The sequence below is a fragment of the Hyaena hyaena genome, unplaced genomic scaffold, assembly GCF_003009895.1.
Source record: "Hyaena hyaena isolate Hyena2069 unplaced genomic scaffold, ASM300989v1 scaffold_22, whole genome shotgun sequence".
NCBI classification, from domain to species: Eukaryota; Metazoa; Chordata; class Mammalia; order Carnivora; family Hyaenidae; genus Hyaena; species Hyaena hyaena.
In genome coordinates, this window is record NW_024080654.1 from 6,377,217 (window position 1) to 6,397,291 (window position 20,075).

At 64.0% G+C, this 20,075-nt stretch overlaps 2 protein-coding genes across 6 annotated transcripts in view; both read left to right on the forward strand.

The window, feature by feature from the left end:
* MCF2L (MCF.2 cell line derived transforming sequence like) overlaps positions 1–6,393 on the forward strand; it is a 111,064-nt gene extending 104,671 nt beyond the window's left edge. For 3 of the 4 annotated variants that reach the window (XM_039226627.1, XM_039226628.1, XM_039226629.1), the window contains 5 exons: positions 857–931; positions 3,181–3,299; positions 4,482–4,594; positions 4,689–4,792; positions 4,900–6,393. In XM_039226627.1, the coding sequence (XP_039082558.1) occupies positions 857–931; positions 3,181–3,299; positions 4,482–4,594; positions 4,689–4,792; positions 4,900–4,985 (497 nt within the window). In that variant the 3' untranslated portion in view covers positions 4,986–6,393. The remainder of the gene's footprint in view (positions 1–856; positions 932–3,180; positions 3,300–4,481; positions 4,595–4,688; positions 4,793–4,899) is intronic. The other variant, XM_039226630.1, reaches the window with a different exon arrangement.
* A 2,065-nt stretch (positions 6,394–8,458) lies between these two features.
* F7 (coagulation factor VII) lies at positions 8,459–17,329 on the forward strand. Of its 2 annotated transcripts, none has more exons than XM_039226644.1 (8): positions 8,459–8,611; positions 9,511–9,671; positions 11,459–11,483; positions 11,560–11,673; positions 13,358–13,457; positions 14,244–14,353; positions 16,112–16,235; positions 16,751–17,329. In XM_039226644.1, the coding sequence occupies exons 1-8, from the start codon at positions 8,542–8,544 to the stop codon at positions 17,271–17,273; spliced, it is 1,227 nt and encodes a 408-aa protein (XP_039082575.1). In that variant the 5' UTR covers positions 8,459–8,541; the 3' UTR covers positions 17,274–17,329. The 2 variants fall into 2 exon arrangements, with proteins under 2 accessions (XP_039082575.1, XP_039082574.1); XM_039226643.1 differs by having other exon boundaries at positions 8,464–8,611; positions 13,358–13,498; positions 16,678–17,329.
* The last annotated feature ends 2,746 nt before the right edge of the window (positions 17,330–20,075 follow it).

The following is a 20,075-nucleotide window of genomic DNA, read 5'->3' on the forward strand; positions in this document are numbered from 1 at the left end:
TGGCCCCCGAGGGCGCTCACTCGTTACTGCGCAGGCCACGCGAGGAGTCCTGGGGTGGGAGTCTCGGAGAGCTGGTCCGCCTCGCGGGGCTCCCAGGCCGTGAAGTGTGTGGAGGAAGTTACACGGCTTAGCTCGCGGAGCCCCGGCTGGGCCGCTACCGGGCTGCCTGCCTGACGCCAGAGCCAGTGCTGAGTCCAGGACTCTTTTCTCTCATCCAGAAAATTGGAGGATTTTTTTTGTTCCAACTCATAAGATACTTTTAAGTTGGCCTCATAATTTTTATTTTTAAAATCTTTTTTTCACATTTATTTGTTATTAAAAGAGAGAGAAAGAGACAGAGTGCAGGCGGGGAGGAGCAGAGAGAGGGAGACAGAATCTGAAGCAGCTCCAGGCTCTGAGTTGTCAGCACAGAGCCCAACGCAGGGCTCAAACCCAGTGAGATCATGACCTGAGCCGAAGTGGGACACTTAGCCGACTGAGCCCCCCAGGCACCCAGATCAAACATTTTTTTAAAAAAGGAGAAATGCATTCTGGTGCCATAAGTAGCCAAGCATGAAAAGTGCGTGCGCTACACACTTTTCTGCAGAGTTGAGATAACACAGCTACATGTAGCCTGCTAGACACCGATTGCCACGGTCAGCTTGCAGCCGGGTCTCCCCCCCCCCCATTCTCCGGGCCGCTCCTGTCACCCGCGGGGCCCCGTGGCCAGCTTCGTTCTGTGCACAGGAAGCCACTTCCTCAGCGGCGGGACCCAGCGGCTGGCGTGTGTTCCTGTCCCGCACACTCTGCTCACCCCCACACCCTGCACGCAGCCCCTCACTCTTCTGTCTGTTTTTGCCTCTTCCTCCTTCTGCAGCTTCTCCCACCAGTCCTGACAAAAAAGCTAAGCGACACGAAGTAAAGAGCGATCCAACGCCTTTTGGTTTACGAGGTAGAGTGTCAGCCTTCTGAACGCAGCCTGATGCCCGGTGCCCGTCCGCGCGCCCGCCCGGCTAGGAATGCCGTCCCCCTGGCGGGGCTCGACCCCCCAGGATGCAGAGCGCCATAGGTGTCTCCTAGGCAGAAGCACATTCCTTGTTTTCTTCCAAAGCGTGGCGCTCTGGCGACAGATCTGTGTGGCGTCGCCTTCTCAGGGGGACCCCTGCCGGGTCTGCCCGGAACCCGCCCAGTGGCCGCCGCTTATGGCTGCCGACGCCTGGCCGGCATTTGGGTTGGGCTGTTCCTTGGCAGCATTGCGGCCGCAGGCCTCCCCCGTCCGGGGCGCTGGCCGCTCCCTGGCTTCTTGGGGAAGCCCTGACCGTGCCAGCCGCGCATCTCACAGGGAGACGGCCAGCCTCACAGAAGGAGGGGCCATGCTTCACGCTGGGACTTGGGCCATTTCTTGCCCCCTCACATCACGAGGGTAAAGCACACCCCCAAAAACCCAAAGACCCCTGGCGCAGGCCGAGGGTCTGAGGTTTTCAGGGTTTCACTTTGTGAGCCGTCTGGAGTTCTCCAGCATCTGTGAAGGTTCCCAGGGTGCAGACTACAGCCCCCCAGTGTCCCCAAGTGTCAGAGGCCAGGGTGCCTCAGTGCACCCGCTCGGCCTTCACGGGGGCGCACGGTGCCCCGAGGCCTGGAACAGGGTCATTTCTCCCATGACAGCCCCGTTTCGTACCTAAGACCTGCAGACGCCTGCGCGTTGCCCTGGCAGAGTCCCCTTGTGCAGAGCTGGGGAAGGGGCTTCAGCCCTGCCCGCGGCCGCCCGCCCCCTTTCAGCCCGGTTGTGTCTCCTCACCTGTGACGGGAGGAGGCGGCGGCCTCAGGAGGTCACAGTAGATGCGGCCTGCGTGCAGCGCCTGGGGCCCAGCCACTAGCCCCCCTCCCCGCTCTCCCTGCTGCTTCCCGTCGCCCGGGCCCCCTCTGCCCCTCCCCCCCCCAGCCTGCCCTGAGGCAGGTGACCGTGAGCACAGGTCTCACAGATGCTTAGCCGCTTGTGCCTTGAAAAGTGTCACCTGCTCATCGTCTTACTCAGTGCCGCTATTGAGCTGTTTTGCAGAGGATACAGGTGACCCCACTCACAGTCACCTGGGCCTGATGTCCTACAGAATCCCACATGCACGCAGATCAAGTGAGTTGGTGACACTTGGCTTCCCTCTCCTGAGGCTGGTGCCTCGGGCCTCGGTACTTTCCTGTGTCCCCCGTCACACCATCTTGACCCGGGGACGCAGCTCTGGTAGAGAGGCTTCCCCAGAGACCTCTTGTGCCCACAGAGGGGAGCGAGCCCTCACACAAGTCCCGCTGCCCACGTGTAACCGGGAGCCGGTGTGCCCCGGCCACAGCCAGCAGGCAGCCCTCTCCCCTAGACCTGCCGGTCGCTTGCTGCCGAGCCCGGGGACACGGGGCCTGACGCTCCAGACTCACTTCGTGCTGGCGTTCACTGTGTGTGTTCAGAGCCCAGAATCCGACATCTCCTGTCAGCCCGCAATTTACCTGCATTCTCCCTGAAATGTCCCCCAAATGGGAAATACAGGTGCTACTCTTTGGGGCGGCAAAGCAGCAGAAACGCTAATGAAGGGATGTGTGTGCGTTTTACGAAGGCCCCAGAAAGACCTCTCCCGGCGTGTGCCGGCAGCCGAGCCCTGCGGCGGGAGCTCACGCAGGCCGCCCGGCGGGGAACCCAGCCTCACGGCGCGCAGAGGGGCTCAGAGGCACGGCTGGCGTCCGTGTGCGACGTCTGCCGGCCTGCGTCGTGAGGGCCACAGCGCCCCCGCCTCGTGGGCCAGGGGCCAGGACGCGCCGGCACAGGGCACACGCGGCACGCGCCCTGGCCCTGGTGTGGGGGGTGGTCCCGCAGGCGGTCGGCCAGGTGTTGCCCCGTCTCCGCGCTAACCGCAAACTCCTCCCCTTTGGTGGCAATCCCTCCAGCACAGGGACGGCGGCGCCTCAGGCTAGTGGTCACTCAGTGTGTCCCCAGGGGCCACAGGCAGGGGTGAAGCAGCAGGGCCTGGCGATGGAAGCAGCTGCTTCGGCCCCTCCCCCGACGGAGCACAGCTGAGACACACGTGTCAGCAGGCACGGCCCGTCGACGCCGCAGTCCCAGAAGGGGGCAGGCCCCCCAGGCAGCACGTGTAGGTAGCGGGAAGTGTGCAGACCTTCACGCAGTGAGGGTGGTCCTCACTGGGGCGCCTTCTCTCTCAGGTTGGAGCAAAACATCTCACCCCTCGGAGGCCCCTGAGGACGACGGCTGGTCAAGTGCCGAGGAGCTGATCAATTCCTCGGACGCGGAGGAGGAGGGCAGAGTGGGGCCCAGGAAGCTGGTAACCGTGGGTCCCACCTGGCAGTCAGCCCGGCCCCGCTGGCCCCTGGGCGGGGGAGCTTTGGAGGGCGACCACACTGGTGTCACGACGCCCTGGCCCCTGGGGGCGGATGTTAGGTGCCAGGGCCCCCCTGGGGTCGTGCACCTGCCCACCCACCCCCGGCCCCGTCGTCAGAACAGCCTCTTTCAGAGGGAACAGTGCACACACCTGATTACAGACTCTTGTTAGGAAGAGCCGTAAAGCAGCGCATTCAGCTCTCACTTTAGCTAGAGACCTGAAGCTTTAAGTACGGATTTTCCCCCTAATGTTTATTTTTGAGAGAGAGAGTGCGAGCAGGGGAGGGGCATAGAGAGAGGGAGACACAGATTCTGAAGCAGCTCCAGGCTGTCAGCACAGAGCCTGACCCAGGGCTTGAACCCACTTGAACTGAGATCATGACTTGAGCCACAGTCAGGTGCTTTACCGACTGAGCCCCCCAGATCTGCATTCTAAACGAGGCCGTCTAACACAAGCGGCAAGGAGAAGCTATTCACAGATCAAGTCACTAGAGTCTGGGTGACATTAACAGACACTTCGGGCACTTGGTGCTGCCCTCGTTCTAGCCTCAGAGCTTCGTCCGTATGTACGTGTGGAGCGTGGACTGGTGGCAGGCAGTGTCGAGGTACAAAAGACAAAGCAGAGAACAGAGCAGACAGGGAGCCCCACTCTCACAGGGAAGCAGAATAAAAGGAAGTGAGTACAGAGCGTATCAGGTGAAGATGACTGCCGTTTCCAGCGGGAGGCCTGAGCGGGAGGGCATTCCAGGAAGGAGGAGCAGCAGATGCAAAGGCCCAGGGGTAGAGGGCTACGTTAGGGGTATTTGAAGCCCACTGCTGCGGAGGGGCGGCCAGAGCACCAGGAGTGAGCCAAACGCACTTTGCACGTCGGTTAGGATTTGTAACCTGGTCATGGTGAGAGGCCTGCGGCATCCGCTTGCAATTAAGAGCTCTTTCCAACTTAAGGTGACAGTCACATCAAAAGCCTGACGAACAGCAGGGCGCTGACGACACGCTCCTTGTCCATCTCCTGTTGCTGGACGCTGGACGCCCATCTGGGACCTTCCCCACTGCTGCTCCGGCCTCGCTCTGCGCTTGGGGGTGGGGGGCGGACGTGCTGTTTGACGCCTGTGTCCTCTGCCGCCAGGCTCCAGGGAAGTACACGGTTGTGCTGGGTGAGGAGAAGGAGAGCCCCGAGGCGCTTGCCGTGAGAAGCGGGGACGTGGTGGAGGTGGTCCAGGAGGGGGACGAGGGCCTCTGGTAAGATGCCGCGGGCGGCGGCCCCAGGCCCGAGACCCTGGGGCAGGCGGGGCGCGGCTGGAGCCCCTGACCCCCGCCCCCCCGCGCCTTTCAGGTACGTCAGGAACCTGACCTCCAGCAAGGAGAGCTGGGTGCCGGCCAGCAGCCTGTGGGCGCTCCTCGGCTCGGCGGGCTCGGCCCGGTGCCTGAGCAGCTCAGGTAAGCCCCCCGCGCCGCGCCCCGGGCCCGCGGGGCCCGCAGCCCGGAGCCCGGGGGCGCGGGTGCGCAGCCGCGGCCGCAGCCCTTCTCGCCTGGTTTTCCCGCAGAGTCCAGCGCAGGGTCCGCGCTGCTGAGCGCCTCGTCCAGCTGCAGCGAGAGCTGCGGGGCCCCCCTCCCGGACCTGCAGGGGTAGCGCCGGGCCGCGCCGCGGACCTCAGTGCGCTCTGCTTGGGCTCAGGGTGCTGAGGGGCGAGGCGCGCCGAGGCCCCGGCGAGACCCGGCGAGGGGCCGCCCGCCGCCCACGCGACTTCGCGGTGCGGACACCGGGGCGCGGAGGAAACGTTCCGGAAGATTCTGTCCTCCGGCCTTCACGGCAGGACCCCCCCCCCCCCCCCCCCCCCCCCCCGACGAAGGCGGCCCGGAGACCCAGCGCGGACGGAGGGCAGCGGCCACCGCACGTGGGGGGCAGCTTCCCGAAGAAGCGGCGACCCGCCGACCCAGCCGCTTCGTGGGGGAGTTTGGATTTTTACAAGTTTTTTTTTTTTTAAAGCAGGGATTGATTCCATGGCCATTTTTTGTGGTACTTTGGCCTCTAATCTTTACCAAGAATCACTGTGTTTACATGAAGTGACAATTTGCTACTGTATTTGATAGAAGGCTATTTTCTGTTACTGGGGTGTACACTGCAGCGGCCGCTGGTACTGCGGGGCCCGGCGGGTGGACGCGCCCCTCCCCGGGCCCCGCCGCAGGAGGACCCGAGGGCAGCCCTGCACCCGCGCAGGGGAGTTTTCAAAAGAAAATGTAAACTAGGATTTAAAATATTTCGCCTCTTTTCTACAAGAATGGGGAACTTCATTTTTTAAGCCAGCCTCACTGAATTAGGATTTTTTATTGTTTTGAAAGACGATAAGGACGCAGCGTGCGCGGCGCACCCCCTGAGGCGACGCCCACACGGGGCTCCGCGCCGCCCCGCCCTCCGGAAAGCCCCCCGAACTCACAGACGTGCGGGGTGCGGGCCCCGCCGCCGAGACGAGGCGGAACTGGAGGGAAAACTTCCGGTTTCCCTGCTGGTGTCTCAGAAACGGATTCTGTTTCCGGAAACGCTTCGTGTCCCTGGGGGGGCGGGTCCCCTACGTGCGTGTGTGCGCGTGGGGGTCGCGCCGGGGACGCTCGGGGCCCCCGCGGTGCTGCGAAGCGTCCGGTTACAGCGTCCCTGGGCCCCGGGCCCGCGCGCCCCCCGCGCCCCCCGCCCGCGCCCCCCGCCCGCGCCCCCCGCGCGGCCACGCCCCTCCCGTCGTGAGCGCTTCCCAGAAAAGCACTTTAAAACCTCGTGTTTTAGTCATTGGGTTTTGTTTGGTTTCGGGTCTTTTTTTTATTGCCGATGTAAATGAAATTTAAAAAACCAGAGTTCTTTATCGTATGGATGGAATTTGAATAAACATCAGCCCCTCTTGCTGTCCGCCTCCCCCTGTGAAAGCCCCGAATTCTCAGCCCCGGAGCCCCGTTCCCGGGAGGCAGGTGGTGGGCGGGACCGACTGTGTCCCCCACGCTCCCCTTTGTCAGAAAACGATGGAAATAAAGTAACAAGCGCATTGTGTCAACGTTGTAGAGGTCACAAAGGAAGTGCAAAATCCCAGTGTGGGGACAGCGAAGGGTCCGCGGCGGAAGGGGTGTGGTGGGCAGGGGGTGAGGAGGGGGCGTGACCGGGGCAGGAACCCCGAGAATGGTGCTAAGCGGCCCTGCCAGGAGGATCAGATCGGATGCAGCACGAAATTCCCGGAAGACCCCGTGAAACAGACCCACACGAGGGCCGGAAGAAAGACCAGAACAGAGACTGTTACGTCCCCGACCTGCCGGGAGCCCCTCGCGCAGACCCCAGAGGCAGGGAGCCGATCCCCGTTACTGGGGTTGGCCGCTGGAGCGCCTGCCCCCCCCCCCCCCCGGCCACGCCGAAGGCGGGCGGTGGGGGAGGGGGCGGGGAGGGGTCCTGCTCACAGGGCTGCACAGATGTCCCTCTGTCCCTCTGTCCCGCCCAGGCACAGGGCCTGGGGTAGGGTTGCTCCGTACCCACGCTTGGCAGTCTTCCGTGGAGAAAAGGCCACTTGGAAGTGTCCGTGGGGAAGCGGTGCCTCAGCCACGTGCCCTGCTGGCCTGTGCTGCCCACCCCTCCCCAGGGGACCCACAGCACCCTCGGCCTCGAAGGCTTCAGTCCAGCATGTGTCCCGAATCCAGGCTGCCTGGCAAATCAGTTCCCCGCGGCTTTGGGCGGGCGGACGAGGAGCGTCCCTTCCCCACGCCTGCTGGCCGGTCGCCCCCTGAGTCCACGGCCAGACGCCAGGCACCCGGCTCTGAGAACAGCCCCGGCCGCGGCCCCGCTCCAGGGGAGCCACGAGCATCTGCTGACGGTGTCCCCTGGGTTCACACAGCCCGGGACCCCTGGATGCAGCCTTGCTCAGAAGCAGGACCCTCGCCGGTAGAATAGTTATGATGAGTCACTGGGGTGGGGGCCCTGACCCAGGGGTGGTGTCTCTGTAAGGAGAGAGAGATCGGGACGCACGCCCAGACCGGAGGCCGTGTGCCCGCCCAGGCAGACTGCAGTGCTGTGTCTGCAGGCAGGGCCCGGAGCCCCCCAGGACCCCCCAGCTGGAAGGCGCCGGCAGGCCCTCCCCCACAACCTCCGGAGAGAGAGCAAGGCCCTGCCGCAGACATCGTGCTCAAGGACCTATGGCCTCCAGAGCCAGCACGGTAGATTTCCGTCGGCGTGTGCAGCCCTGTCACGGGGCGGCCAGGAGTCAGGAAGGCGCTGAGCTCACAGGTGCCACGTGTGGACCGACACGGACCGGCAGCACCCCCACCCACTCGGAGGAGACGTCAGCCAGATGTAGGGGCGGGGGCTCCAGGCTGAGACACTTGTCCCCAAGCTGGGAGAGACGGAGCCAGCACGCCCCGCCGTCCGGGGACTCCCCGGAAGGCCGGGCACAGCTGTGGTGGGAAGTGGGGAGCCCCTCCCCCACCAACAGCGGCTCCCCAGCAGCCAGCGAGGGGGTCCACGAAACACGTTCTCCGGCAGAGACTGACTCTTGCAGTCAGGAGTGGAGCTGGGACCCCGCCTGAGAGCCCTGGCCCACGTGGCTCCCTCGCACGAGAGGGGCCGAGCGGGCATCCCAGTCTCCACCGTTTGCGGAAATGTTATTTCAGAGGGTCGAGGCCAGACCCCACCGGAGGCTGGATGCCCACGTGAGCCTTGTTGGGGTGACTGACGGTGCCAGGGGGCAAGGGAGGGGCCAGGTCGGCACAGGGGGGCCTGGAGGGTCACAGAGCGGGACTCAGCTCGGGGCAGGTGCCACTCACTCCCTGGCTCACCCAGGAAACCCGGTGGCCCCGGCAAGGAGGCCCTGTGTGGGTCTCGGCCGCAGCTCTCTTTCGAGAGTGCTCCCACCCGCACCGGAGCCGCCCTCGGAGGTACTCCCGCAGCCACAGCCTGCCACCAGCTTGGATCTGCGTCCCAACTGCACCCTCAGTCCCAAGAGCTTCAGGTTCTCAACCGCATCTGGGGGGCACATGCCAGATATACATCCCAACGCAGACGCCTCCGAGAAGGACGCCGGAATTCACGGACACAGCCGCCCGCCCCGCCCCTGGGTTTGGGAGGCCAGGCCTCTTCCCCACCCTCCAGATGGAGGCCAGGACTTTGCCCGCCCCCCCACCGCGCCTGGAATGTCAACAGACCGCACGACCCAGGCCTCGCCATGGTGTCCGGGCCCCGCGGGCTGGCCGTCCTCTGCTCTCTGCTCTGCCTGCAGGCGTCTCTGGCTGCAGGTATGTCAGGGCGGAGGGTCCCCGGTACCGCTGTGGGAGGGGCTCCAGGGAAAGGCAGCGGCGGGAAGTCGGGGCCAGGGCCGGAGGCCACAGGCCCACCGGCCCCGGCCAGAGGTGACTGGCTCCCTGAGAGCTTTTTGCTGCACATTTGCTGCCCGCTGCGGGTAGACGCTGCGCGGGTTGGTCGCCCAGGCAGGTCCCCACCCAGCGCTCTCCTCACCCACCCCTCCATTTGAGGTTCCCTCAACCTCTCTCTCCAGACTGGGCGGCTTCGCAGGAATCCAGACGTGAGATGCTGTCTCTGTAAAGAAGACATGGGGCCTCCCTCCCTGGTGGCCTGGGAGCTGCCCCTCCCTCTCCTGCCGTCCCCTCCTCCCCTGCCGCTCACCTCTCTCTCAGAGTCACACCCTACCCCCCCCCACCCCCCGTAGGCCGCCAGGGCACCTTCTAGCCATGCTAGCACTCCCGGTGAACGTCCCAGTGCAGGGGCGCGGTGCACAGAGTTGATCGTACACACTTTGAAACCGAGTAACTTTTAACCCTGGAGTATGTGCTCCCTCAGTCCATGACCTGAGCGTGTACGTATGCGCATGTTCGCTTTATTTGCAAAGAGGGATTCTACAGTATATGTTATCATCATCTTGTTTCATTTAATATTGCATCTTCTTAAGCGTGTACTTCATGGGACAGAGGACATCGTCACGTAGTGGCCTGACTGCCACGTCAGGTGTCTTTGTGGCCGGGTTTGTTAGGCTGAAGCCTAGAGGTGGGGCGGCCGGGCCAAAGCTACCGTGCGTCAAATTACAACAAAACCAACGTATTTCTTGTCGCGTTCCTCCCTGGGACACGACGTTCTGGGCGTGGCCAGCGGCGAAGGGCTCACGGGACCCGTGTGTCAGTCTTCCTCACGCAGGAGGAGGCCCACGGCGTCCTGCACAGGCGCAGGCGCGCCAACTCGTTCCTGGAGGAGCTGAGGACCGGCTCCCTGGAGAGGGAGTGCATGGAGGAGCAGTGCTCCTTCGAGGAGGCCAAGGAGATCTTCCAGAACGCCGAGAGGACGGTGAGTCCGCCGCCTGGAGTCCCCGGCGCCCTGCGTGTGCGGTGGCGAGGGCCCCGCGTGCCGTGTCCCGGGTCACGGCCCCAGAAGGGCGGCTCTCTTGTCAGTCAGGGCGCCGTCATTTCCAGCCGGAAAACGTGGTTTGAAAAGCAGGCTCCGTGTGTCCCCCGCCATCCCGTGGATGGTCCCCCTGCCCCCAAAGCGGCCCGTGATCCATGCAGGTGCTGCCGACCAAGCAGACGGGAGGGAGATTGGCCTGGGCGGCCTCTCTCTCGAGCGCAGCGTGTGTGAGCAAACGTGTAGGGGCCACGCTGCCCACGTGAGCCCGGAGGGAGCCGCCCACTGCTGTTCCCTCTCAGACAGAATATCCACACACGTCCCACTCCACTGGGGGTGTGGTTATGGGGGGACAAATCCACACTTCTCACGGGACTTCTCACGCTCACAGGACACCCACCTCACACTCACAAGACACTCACCTCACAGTCACAGGACACCAGCCTCACGCTCACAGGACACCCGCTTCACGCTCGCAGGACACCTGCCTCACACTCATAGGACACTCAGCTCACACTCACAGGACACCCGTCTCACACTCACAGGACACCTGCCTCACGTTCACAGGACACCCACCTCACACTCACAGGACACCCGCCTCACATTCACAAGACACTCACCTCATGCTCACAAGACACTCACCTCATGTTCACAGGACACCTGCTTCACACTCATAGGACACCCGCCTCACACTCAGAGGACACTCAGCTCACACTCACAGGACACCCGCCTCACACTCACAAGACATCTGCCTCACACAGGACACTTGCCTCACGTTCAGAGGAGACCAGCCTCACAATCACAGGACACCCACCTCACACAGGACACTCAGCTCACACTCACAGGACACCTACATCATACTCATAGGACACCAGCCTCACACAGGACACTTGCCTCACATTCAGAGGACACCCGCCTCACGCTCACAGGACACCTGCCTCACACTCACAGGACACCCGCCTCACGCTCACAGGACACCCACCCCACGCTCACAAGATACTCACCTCATGTTCACAGGACACCCGCCTCACACTCACAGGACACCTGCCTCACACTCACAGGATACCCGCCTCACACCCGCAGGACAGACATCTCACGCTCACAGGCAGCCCACACCAAACAGGAAGTAGGACTCTCTGAGGTGTTGGCTCACATGACCTTCTCCAGGCACACTGAGGACGGCCATTTCCTGCATTTGTGCCCCACTTGGTTTCTCAAGTCATTTCCCACGGTTGTCAGCTCATTTTATTCTCAGAGTGGTCCTGTGAGTTTGTTTGCTTGCCCAGAACATTCCTCAGGAATGAGCATTACTGGAGCCTTTGCATCTTTTACTGCCTTTTCCTCCTGCTGTCCCTGTGTGTGGATGGTCCGCCGGCACCAGAGGAGGAAACGGAGGCTCAGAGAGCACGTGTCCTGTCCCAGGGCCAAGTCTCGGAGGTGGCCGAAGAGGGGCAGGAACTGGGGAATTCTGAATCCAGAGAGGGAAACGTGTGACCTCTGGTGGCCTCGGCGATGTGGGGTGGAGGGGCCGGGAGTAGGAAAGCACCCCCTCGCCCTGGGTGAACTCACCTCATCTCCAGAGGAAAAATCTGGCTTCCAGAGCCCACCTCAGAGGGCACCAAGTCAGCAGCCCCCAGACCAGCACTGGTCACCCCAAATCCCCCATTCATTCTGGGGGTGCTACAGATATTTGTGAATGTGTGTCTCATGTGGCTTCCTCTCTGTCCCCTCAGAAGCAGTTCTGGATTTCTTACAACGGTGAGTAGGTGAACGGCCCGCCTCACCCCTGCCCGCCAGCCTCCCCGCAGCGCCCTGACCCTGGCTCGCCCTGCAGATGGGGACCAATGCGCCTCGAATCCGTGCCAGAATGGAGGCTCCTGTGAGGACCAGCTCCAGTCCTACCTCTGCTTCTGCCTCGATGATTTCAAGGGCCGGAACTGTGAGACAAGTGAGGACCCCACAGTTTGTGGGCAGAGCCCCCAGGAGGCTGATGGGCACGGCCTGGCAGGGCGCGGGCTGGGCCTCAGCCCCAGCGGGATATTGGGCTCAGTGACCTTGACAGGCTTGGATCTGAGACCGTCAGGTGCTAAATCTCAAACTTGATCACCCCTTGCCCACTTCTGGGAAAGACAAACCCCCTCGGATCCACCGGGACAGGCCCGGGGAGGGTGCCATGTCACTGCCCAGTGTCCAGCCCAGACAGTGGGTAAACTTCGTCTTCCCTACTTGCTATTACAAAAGCGTGAGATATTTTTTCACCGTTCCGATATTAAAATACTGTGAAGTTGAGGGGTTCCTCGGGCCGTCCCAGGGACAATAATTGGCAGGGGGGACCCACAGCACCCTCTGAAGGCCAACGTACTCAAAGTTACGGTGGACGGATACAGATTAAAGCCAACACAGGGGCAGGTGTGGATTTCCAGGTGTCCTCTGCAGACACTCATTCCTTCTCCAAGAGCAAGGTGTGGCGAGGCTTCGGGAGAACCGCCAGCCCAGTGGGCACACGTGCCTCCACACCTGGGCGTCTTCCTGGGGCTCAGCACATACACTGACCTTAGTCTCCAGGCCTCCAGAGGTCAGGGTGACACTATGTGGCCCAGGACCCCACATTGTTACACCATCTAGCACGGCCCAAGGCCCCCAGGGAAACAACATTCTTATCAGACAGATAAAATTAAGTGTCCAGCTTGATCAGCGAGGGTGTGGAGGTCGCCTCCCAGGAGCTGAGGGCGAAGGCAAATCTCTCTTTGGGTGACTTCAATCCCTTACCGCCTAGTGTACATTCCGACACTGCAGGAGCTCATGTGGGCCACAGCCACCTTGTGCTCCAAGCAAACCAGAGGCCAGGGAGGGAAGGAGAGAGGAAGGAGGATGCTTCTAGCCAGTTATCCAGGCCTACAAAGCCTCAGTGTCCTTGCCCGGCCCTTTATGCTTAGGAACCTTGGTATGAAGCCTCTAGGACCATGGTGCTCAGGAGCCCTGGTGTGAATCACCCAGGACCACATTACTCAGGAGCCCTGGCATGAATCACCCAGGACCACGGTGCTCAGGAGCCCTGGTGTGAATCACCCAGGACCACATTACTCAGGAGCCCTGGTGTGAATCACCCAGGACCACGGTGCTCAGCAGCCCTGGTGTGAATTCACTTCTGGGCCAGGCCTTCCCACTGGGGACCCTCAACTGGCACAGTGAGCTAACCCATCTCCCACATCATAGCACTGCCCTTCAGTGAACATCCGTCATCTCCATCTGTCTGAGTCAGTGGTCAGCCCCAGCCAGGTCACCGGGGCACCAGGGCCTGGCTACAGAACCATCTCACGTGCCTGGCCCCTTGCCAGCAGGTCTCCACTTGCGGTGGACACTTTTACTGTCCCCAGGCCCTCCCCAGCTCTCACCAGCTGCTGAGAGGGGAGCACAGAGGACCCATGTGTCAGCCCTGTGTCCCAACTGGCTAAGCTGCTCAGACGTGGGACCGCACACACTCCCAGGCCACCCTTCTGGATCAATCCAGAGCAGGCTGGTACCTGGCCGTCTATGCAGCCAGCAGCTAAGCACCACTTTCATGCAGAATGAGGGCTGGCTCTCCCTGACCAGCACAGGCCCCTCTCAGTCTGTCCCCTTCCTGTCCTCAGACAAAAAGGAGCAGCTGATCTGTATGAACGAGAACGGAGGCTGTGAGCAGTACTGCCACGACCACGCGGAGACTGGCCGCTCCTGCCGGTGCCACGAGGGGTATGCGCTCCAGGACGACGGGGTGTCCTGTGTGCCCACAGGTAACGGTCCTCGGGGGCCAGCTCTGGGCGCTGTGCTCTGGTTCCTTCCCAATGAGCCACCCATTCCTGCACGGCCGACAGATGACAAGGGTACCACTCACCGAACACCTACTACGTGATGACCACGCCTTGCCCACTCGAGAACAGGCCACAGCAGGAGCCACTCCAGAGCGGTTGGGCCACCCGCCTGTGGGAGGCAGGCCCGCCCACCCCGCCACTGTCCTGCCCACCCCCCTTCGCTGCCCTGCGGGGGGGCCCCACAACCCCACGCGGGGTCTGCACCGACTGCAGCATGGTCTGCATGCCATGGCTTTTTTAAAAAGGAAAGCACTTTTAGGAAAATGGACATTTTCCCCAGTCCAGTCTGGAACAAAGGCACTCCCAGCGGCTGGGGCGCCCACAGCCTGTCTGTGCAGAGTGAGGTGGGCCCCGCCCCCACTAGCACCAGAAGCTCAGCTCCCACCTCTAAACGGTGTCCCCTCCTGCCCGGGGACTTTACTGGGGAAGCCGGAGCGGGGTGAACACGGCAGCGCCCTTGCCCAAGGGCCGGTCGGCCGTCAGACAAGTGTCCATCTCCTTGGTCAGGCGGCATGTCGCTCCCCCGGGGAAATGGCCGAACTGGGTTTCAAGCAGGAGGGCCCTCTGCCCTGCACAGCTCCGGGGGGGGAGTGGGGGGCGCCCTGGCACACCCTGCCTGCAGGCCACGGAGCCCATCCCCCACGGCCTGACGGTCCGTTTCCTACAGTGGAGTATCCGTGTGGGAAAATACCCGTTCTGGAAAAGAGAAACGGCAGCGACCCCCGAGGCCGAATTGTGGGTGGCAAGGTGTGCCCCAAGGGAGAGTGTCCCTGGCAGGTAAGGCTCCAGGGCCCCCAGAGGGAAAGTGGGTGGTCGGCCGCAGGAGCCCGGCCCATCTCCTTCCTCCCGGTTGTGAAGCCCACGCCTGTGCCCTCCCCTCGGTCCGTCTGCCTGGGGTTCAGCACCCGGGCGGCACCTGCCCCCTGGCTCCCGTCCTGTCTCCTCCCGCCTCCTCCTCGGCTGCCGGCCTCTCCCCCCACCGCAGATGAGGGAGCCGAGGCCACCAGTGACAGATGGCAGAGGCAGGATCTGAACCCTATGCCTCTGGAAACTGAGGCAGGGCGGGCTGTCCCTGCACGTGCTCATGTGTGAAGGGCAGCCTGGGAGCCTGGTCCCCGTTGGAAATGCGGAGCCTCAGGCCCCCAGACCCATTGGGCCAAAATCAGCATCTCACAAGAGCCACATACGTGCACTCGGATGTCTGAGCCCGACCTGGCCATCCTCCAGACCCTTCCCGTGGGGACGCCCGGGTTCGACCGTTAAGAGTTGTTAACACAGTAGAGCCTTGGAGGGGACGTTGGAGGCTGACGTCCCCCTGGGCCTGGCTCCAGGCTGGCGGCAGCCCCAGTCCAGCTTTGCTGCCATCCCGTCCCGTGCAGACCAGCCTAGAAGCTGCAATTTTGGCTAGGCCGCTGTTCCCCCGCCCCGCAGGGCAGGGGGCAGGGCCTGCATGGCAGCTGTGCGGTCTGGGACCACTCCCCAGCAACCTGCAGGACCCCAGCTGCTGGCGGTCCAAGGGTCACGTAAGCTAGACACGTCCAAGCAGGACTGGTGCGTTCACCAGCGTGCCCGTGTGCGGTGGTGTGCGGCGGGGGGGCCACACAGGTGGGTCTCTGTGTGTCTGCAGCACACAGCACCCGGGAGGGCTCTCTGCGGGCAGAGGGAGCTGCAGCAAGCACGCGCCCCCCACATGTGCCCCAGGACCTCAACCCCAGGAGACAGGTGGGGAAACTGAGGCCCGCCGAGATCCAGGCTCCTATTCGGCTGCAACCAACCAGCACCCCAGGCCTCCCCTCATGGCTGTGGCTGCAGAGCCATGGTCAGCTGGGGCTGCAGGACCAGGTGCGATTTTCGGGCACCCGATGTCCCGTCTTCCACAGGCAGGGGCACAGCTCTGAGCCTGCAAGCACACGGGCAGATGTTTCTCCGAGGGCTGATGTTTGCTGGCTCGGGGGAGGAGGGGGCCCTTCCTGGCATCCTAGGGCCTGCTGTCCACACTCGGGACACCAGGCCTCCTCCGACCGGCCGACCCCCTGGTTGATCCGCCTCTCCACAGCACGTGGTGACCTCCCTCACCCTCGGCCGCGCCAACCTCTGGCCTTTCGGCTCCTCCCTGTCGCAGGCCGGCTGGCCACAGACTCGGGCTCCTTCTGCCCGCACTGCAAAAACCACTGCAGAGGAAGGGCCTGCCCCCAAGCTGCACTCGGGACCCGCCCAGCACCCTCCTCGCTTTTGGGGAGAAGGAAAGGAAGCACTTATGGGGCCCGCTGTGCCCCAAGAATTGTGCCTGGTGCCGCAGAACGCTCCCTCTTCCCCCCCACATGCCCTGGAGCACGACGCTTGGCCCATCTTTGCAGGCCTGGCGTGCCGGGGGTGTGCAGGGGGACCAGAACCCACGCTCCGCGGTCGGGCCGGCACCCATGAGCCCCACATTGCCTTAGCTGGCTGGGAAGGTGGCCACCAGGGCCCCGGGGGCACGGGAAAGGTGCGCCCTGCAGAGTTGTGACGCGACCTCTGTCCGCTGTGCCCGGCCAGGCTGCACTGAAGCTGGACGGCGTGCTGATATGCGGGGGCACCCTGCTCGACGCCGCCTGGGTGGTCTCTGCAGCCCACTGCTTCGACAAAATCAAGAACTGGGAGAACCTGACAGTCATACTGGGTGAGTTTCCTGGCTCCCAGCCTGCCGAGCGTGGCCAGTGTCTCCAAACAGAGAAGTGGGCAGTGTCCGGGCAGACCCCGCGCCACAGAGTCCCACTGTGGCCACGGCCCCCCAGCCTCTCCACCCACGTAAAGTCACGGAGGTGATGCTCTGCTCTACTCCCTTCTCGCTTAGGCCGAGAGCCCCCAGGTTGCCTGGTGGGCGATGGGATGCTGCGCGCCCTGGGGAGGGTCTGGGAAGACTGGGGGGATCAGACAGCCCTGCTCACGTGCTCTCAGGACCCCCAGATTCACCCAGATTTGCCCCGATTCACACTCCACACAGAGCCCTGCGGTGGCCGCCCGGGGGCGCCGCTCCCACCAGCCTGGGGCGGGGCACAGGGCCCCTGCCGCCGCAGAGGCAGGCCGTGGGGCCAGGTGTGAGCGGTGCGGGTCCCCCGCAGGCGAGCACGACCTCCGCGAGGAGGAAGGCGAGGAGCAGGAGCGGCACGTCGCCCAGGTCATCATCCCCAACAGGTACATCCCCCGCAAGACGAACCACGACATCGCCCTGCTGCGCCTGCGGACGCCCGTGGCCTTCACCGACCACGTGGTGCCCCTGTGTCTGCCCGAGAGGGCCTTCTCCGAGAGGACGCTGGCCTTCATCCGCTTCTCCACCGTCAGCGGCTGGGGCCTGCTGCTGGACAGGGGCGTCACGGCCCTGCAGCTCATGGCCATCGACGTGCCCCGGCTGATGACCCAGGACTGCCAGGAGCAGTCGCGCAGGAAGGCGGGCTCCCCGGCCGTCACCGAGAACATGTTCTGCGCCGGCTACCTGGACGGGAGCAAGGACGCTTGCAAGGGCGACAGCGGGGGCCCGCACGCCACCAAGTTCCAGGGCACCTGGTACCTGACGGGTGTCGTCAGCTGGGGGGAGGGCTGCGCGGCCGAGGGTCACTTCGGGGTGTACACCAGGGTCTCCCAGTACACCGAGTGGCTGCGCAGGCTCATGCGCTCCAGCCCCACCTCGAGCGGCCTCCTCCGGGCCCCGCTGCCCTAGCCTCAGCGCGGGGCCGCCGGAATAAAGCTGCCACCTGTCCCGCTCGAATCCGGAAACGCCCTGCTCTCCTTGAGTGGGGGAAGGGGGCGCAAGGCAGGCTGAGCGGGGTGTGCGGGGGGGGGGGGCACGGATGTGCCGGGCGGGGAGGGGAGGGGAGGATGGCTCCCCTGACTGTGTGCTCACATCCACGTGCTCACGCCTGCGTGCTCACGTAGGCACACACACATCAGCAAGCACACACCTGCATCCACACATTTGCGTGCTCACATCAGCACACACATCAGGGTGCACACACCTGCATCCACACATCGGCATGTGCACATCAGGGTGCACACACCGGCGTGCTCACACCAGTGTGTGCACATCAGCACACACACATCAACGTGCACACACCTGCGTGCTCACATCTTCACGTTCCATTCCTGTCTCTCTTGCACAAGCATCTTGCCTTCATTTCACATTCATAGGAAGCATCATCCATTCATCCTGATGACCATCCTTCCAGATCTTTCTGTGTTTGTAGCTTTGACCATAAAATGGGAGGCTGTCACCCCCCATATGGCGTTTGCCACTGGCCCGCCAGCGGGCGCGCCTCCTGAGGGCTGTCTGTGGCTGCCGGCCATGCGGGCGCCCCCGTCCTCACCCCGCTGAGGCCCTGGTGCTCGCCCTGGGGCAGCGCTCGCTCTCACACTCACAGCGCCCCTGAGATGGGCCTCCCTCCACGGAGGCTGGTTTTCAAAACCAAGTGCACGCCGACGGGTTTTGGAGGCTGTGGCTCCCCAAACTCTACAGAACTGGGCCAAGGCCCTGGTCAACAACGGTCCTCAATGAGGGGCCCGGGGAACCCCTGCCTGAGAGCCATCAGGTTCCTCAGTCCTGCCACATCAGGGGATCCGGGAAGGACCCAGTGAGTGACAGTTTTATCAAGTCCCTCAGGTGATGGTGGGGGGTCCCTCAGCCTAAAGCCACTAGGCCACGGAGGAGCGAGGAACAAGCCATCCAGTGGGGGAGGGAGATGGCATGGAAGTGGGGGCCCCTGAACACGGTGAGGTGGTAAGAGCCCCACCGCCTCTGGAGACACACTCACGGTGGCGGGGGGTGGGGGGGTGACTAGCCGCCGTCCCCTGGCCTGGGACCCCAGCAGTGCCCAACGCGGTGCATCTGGTGCTGGACTTGCCGGGCCGATGGGTCAAGCCATGTTAATGCAGAGTGACCCCGGGCCACCCGCCTGGTTTGTCAAGGGTTCTTGGGACACGCCCATTCCTTACCCGGCCTCCTCGGCTGCTCAAACCGCAGCACAGAGCCCCTGGGACAGAGACGGTCTGGCCACCTGTCCCCGGAGCTGGACGTGGTCACCGTCTGGGCCTTGACACAGAGGTTCACTGCCCAGCCGGGTCGCAGTCTCCGCAGCCCCCTGCGTCGGCCAGGCCGCCTCCCGCCCTGTGCCCGGGCTCCGCGCCGGCGACCGGGACGGTCTGGAGCCCGCACGACGGGAGCCGGGGACGGCTCGCTGTACCGTGGACGGCAGAGCCGGTCTGCCAGCCTCCGGCTTCCCCTGCCCCACAGCTCGGGCTGCGGGCACGGGGGGGAGTCCTGCGTCCGGAATCCGGGAGCGGCCAGGAGCCCGGGCCCGGGGAGCAGGGGCGGGCTGGCCCCTCTCCTGGAGGGAAGAGAGCAGGATGGGCTAACGGGCTGCTCCAGGAGCCCACCAGGCAGGCTCAGGGCGCCCTGGCCATCGGGGGAGACGCGGGCCCTGCCTGGAGAGCCGCCAGAGCGCGGGTGCCCGCTGACGTCGGGGCAGGCCCTAAAGGCAGCGGAGCTGATGTGCCCACGGGCTCCCACGTCACTCCCACCACCGGGCGCCAGGGGACAGGGACAGGCTCGCCCAGGACCCCGTCTCCCCCACATGCTGAACGCAGACAGAGAGGCCAGCGAGACGGGCCCAGGGCCGCCCCCTGTCCCGCAGGGCCAGGCTCTGCAGGTGAACGAGCCCCCTGGGAACGACCAGCCAGAGCAGGAGGCTTTCGGGACGTCACTGACTCGTTCGGTCCGGGAGGGTCTGCCCAGCACTTGCTGTGTGCCCCACAGCCCGCGGCGAACAAGTGGGCAGCACAGGCTTCTGTCCCAGCGCCATGGGCGCCGGAGGCCACTCGCCACGTGCAGAATGTCGGGTGCAGTGGGCGCCGTGGGGTACGGGCCGTGTCTCCATCCCTGCCTCCGGCTCCGGCTCCCCGTCTCTCTCTCTGTGTCTCTCTCTCCCTCTCTCTCTCTCCTTCTCTGTCCCTGTCTCTGTGTCCCTGTGTCCCCTCTCCGAGGGGCCCTGGCACGTGGCCCACAACCACCCCACGGCCTGGCTGCCATGGGCTGAGCCGCCTTGGGCTAACACAGACTTGAGCTATTTCCGGCGCCATCGTGTGTCCTGGGGGGGGACACGGCGCCTGGTCATGTGACCTCCCCGGGCGGGAGCCAAGCAGACAAGCCTCCCGCATCCTGTGTGCCGTGAGCTGGCCAGTGGCTCCGTGTTTCTCTTCACCTCCCCCTCCCGGGGGGCCAGACCGGCCTCTGTGTGAGAGAGACGTGGACTGGCTGTGAGGCCCCCTCCCCCCCGTGGGGTGTGCACCCCCGACCTCGGGCCAGGTGTCCTGGGCTGGCACTGGCTGCACCGGGCAGGAGCCTGTGGGCAGGAGCCCGCAGCCCAGAGGGGCCGACGCCCCTGCCTCCTGGAGCCCCCGGACTTCAGCGGGACTGACGTGCAGGCGAAGCCCGGGCACCAAGCCCCTCTGTGATGGTGGCACTTGGCGG

Coding starts and splice junctions, on each gene's coding strand:
- F7 (XM_039226643.1), top strand. CDS start 8,542: ATGGTGTCCGGGCCCCGCGGGCTGGCCGTCCTCTGCTCTCTGCTCTGC. Junction 8,612..9,510: donor GCAGGCGTCTCTGGCTGCAG/GTATGTCAGGGC, acceptor CCCGTGTGTCAG/TCTTCCTCACGCAGGAGGAG. Junction 16,236..16,677: donor GAACCTGACAGTCATACTGG/GTGAGTTTCCTG, acceptor GGTCCCCCGCAG/GCGAGCACGACCTCCGCGAG.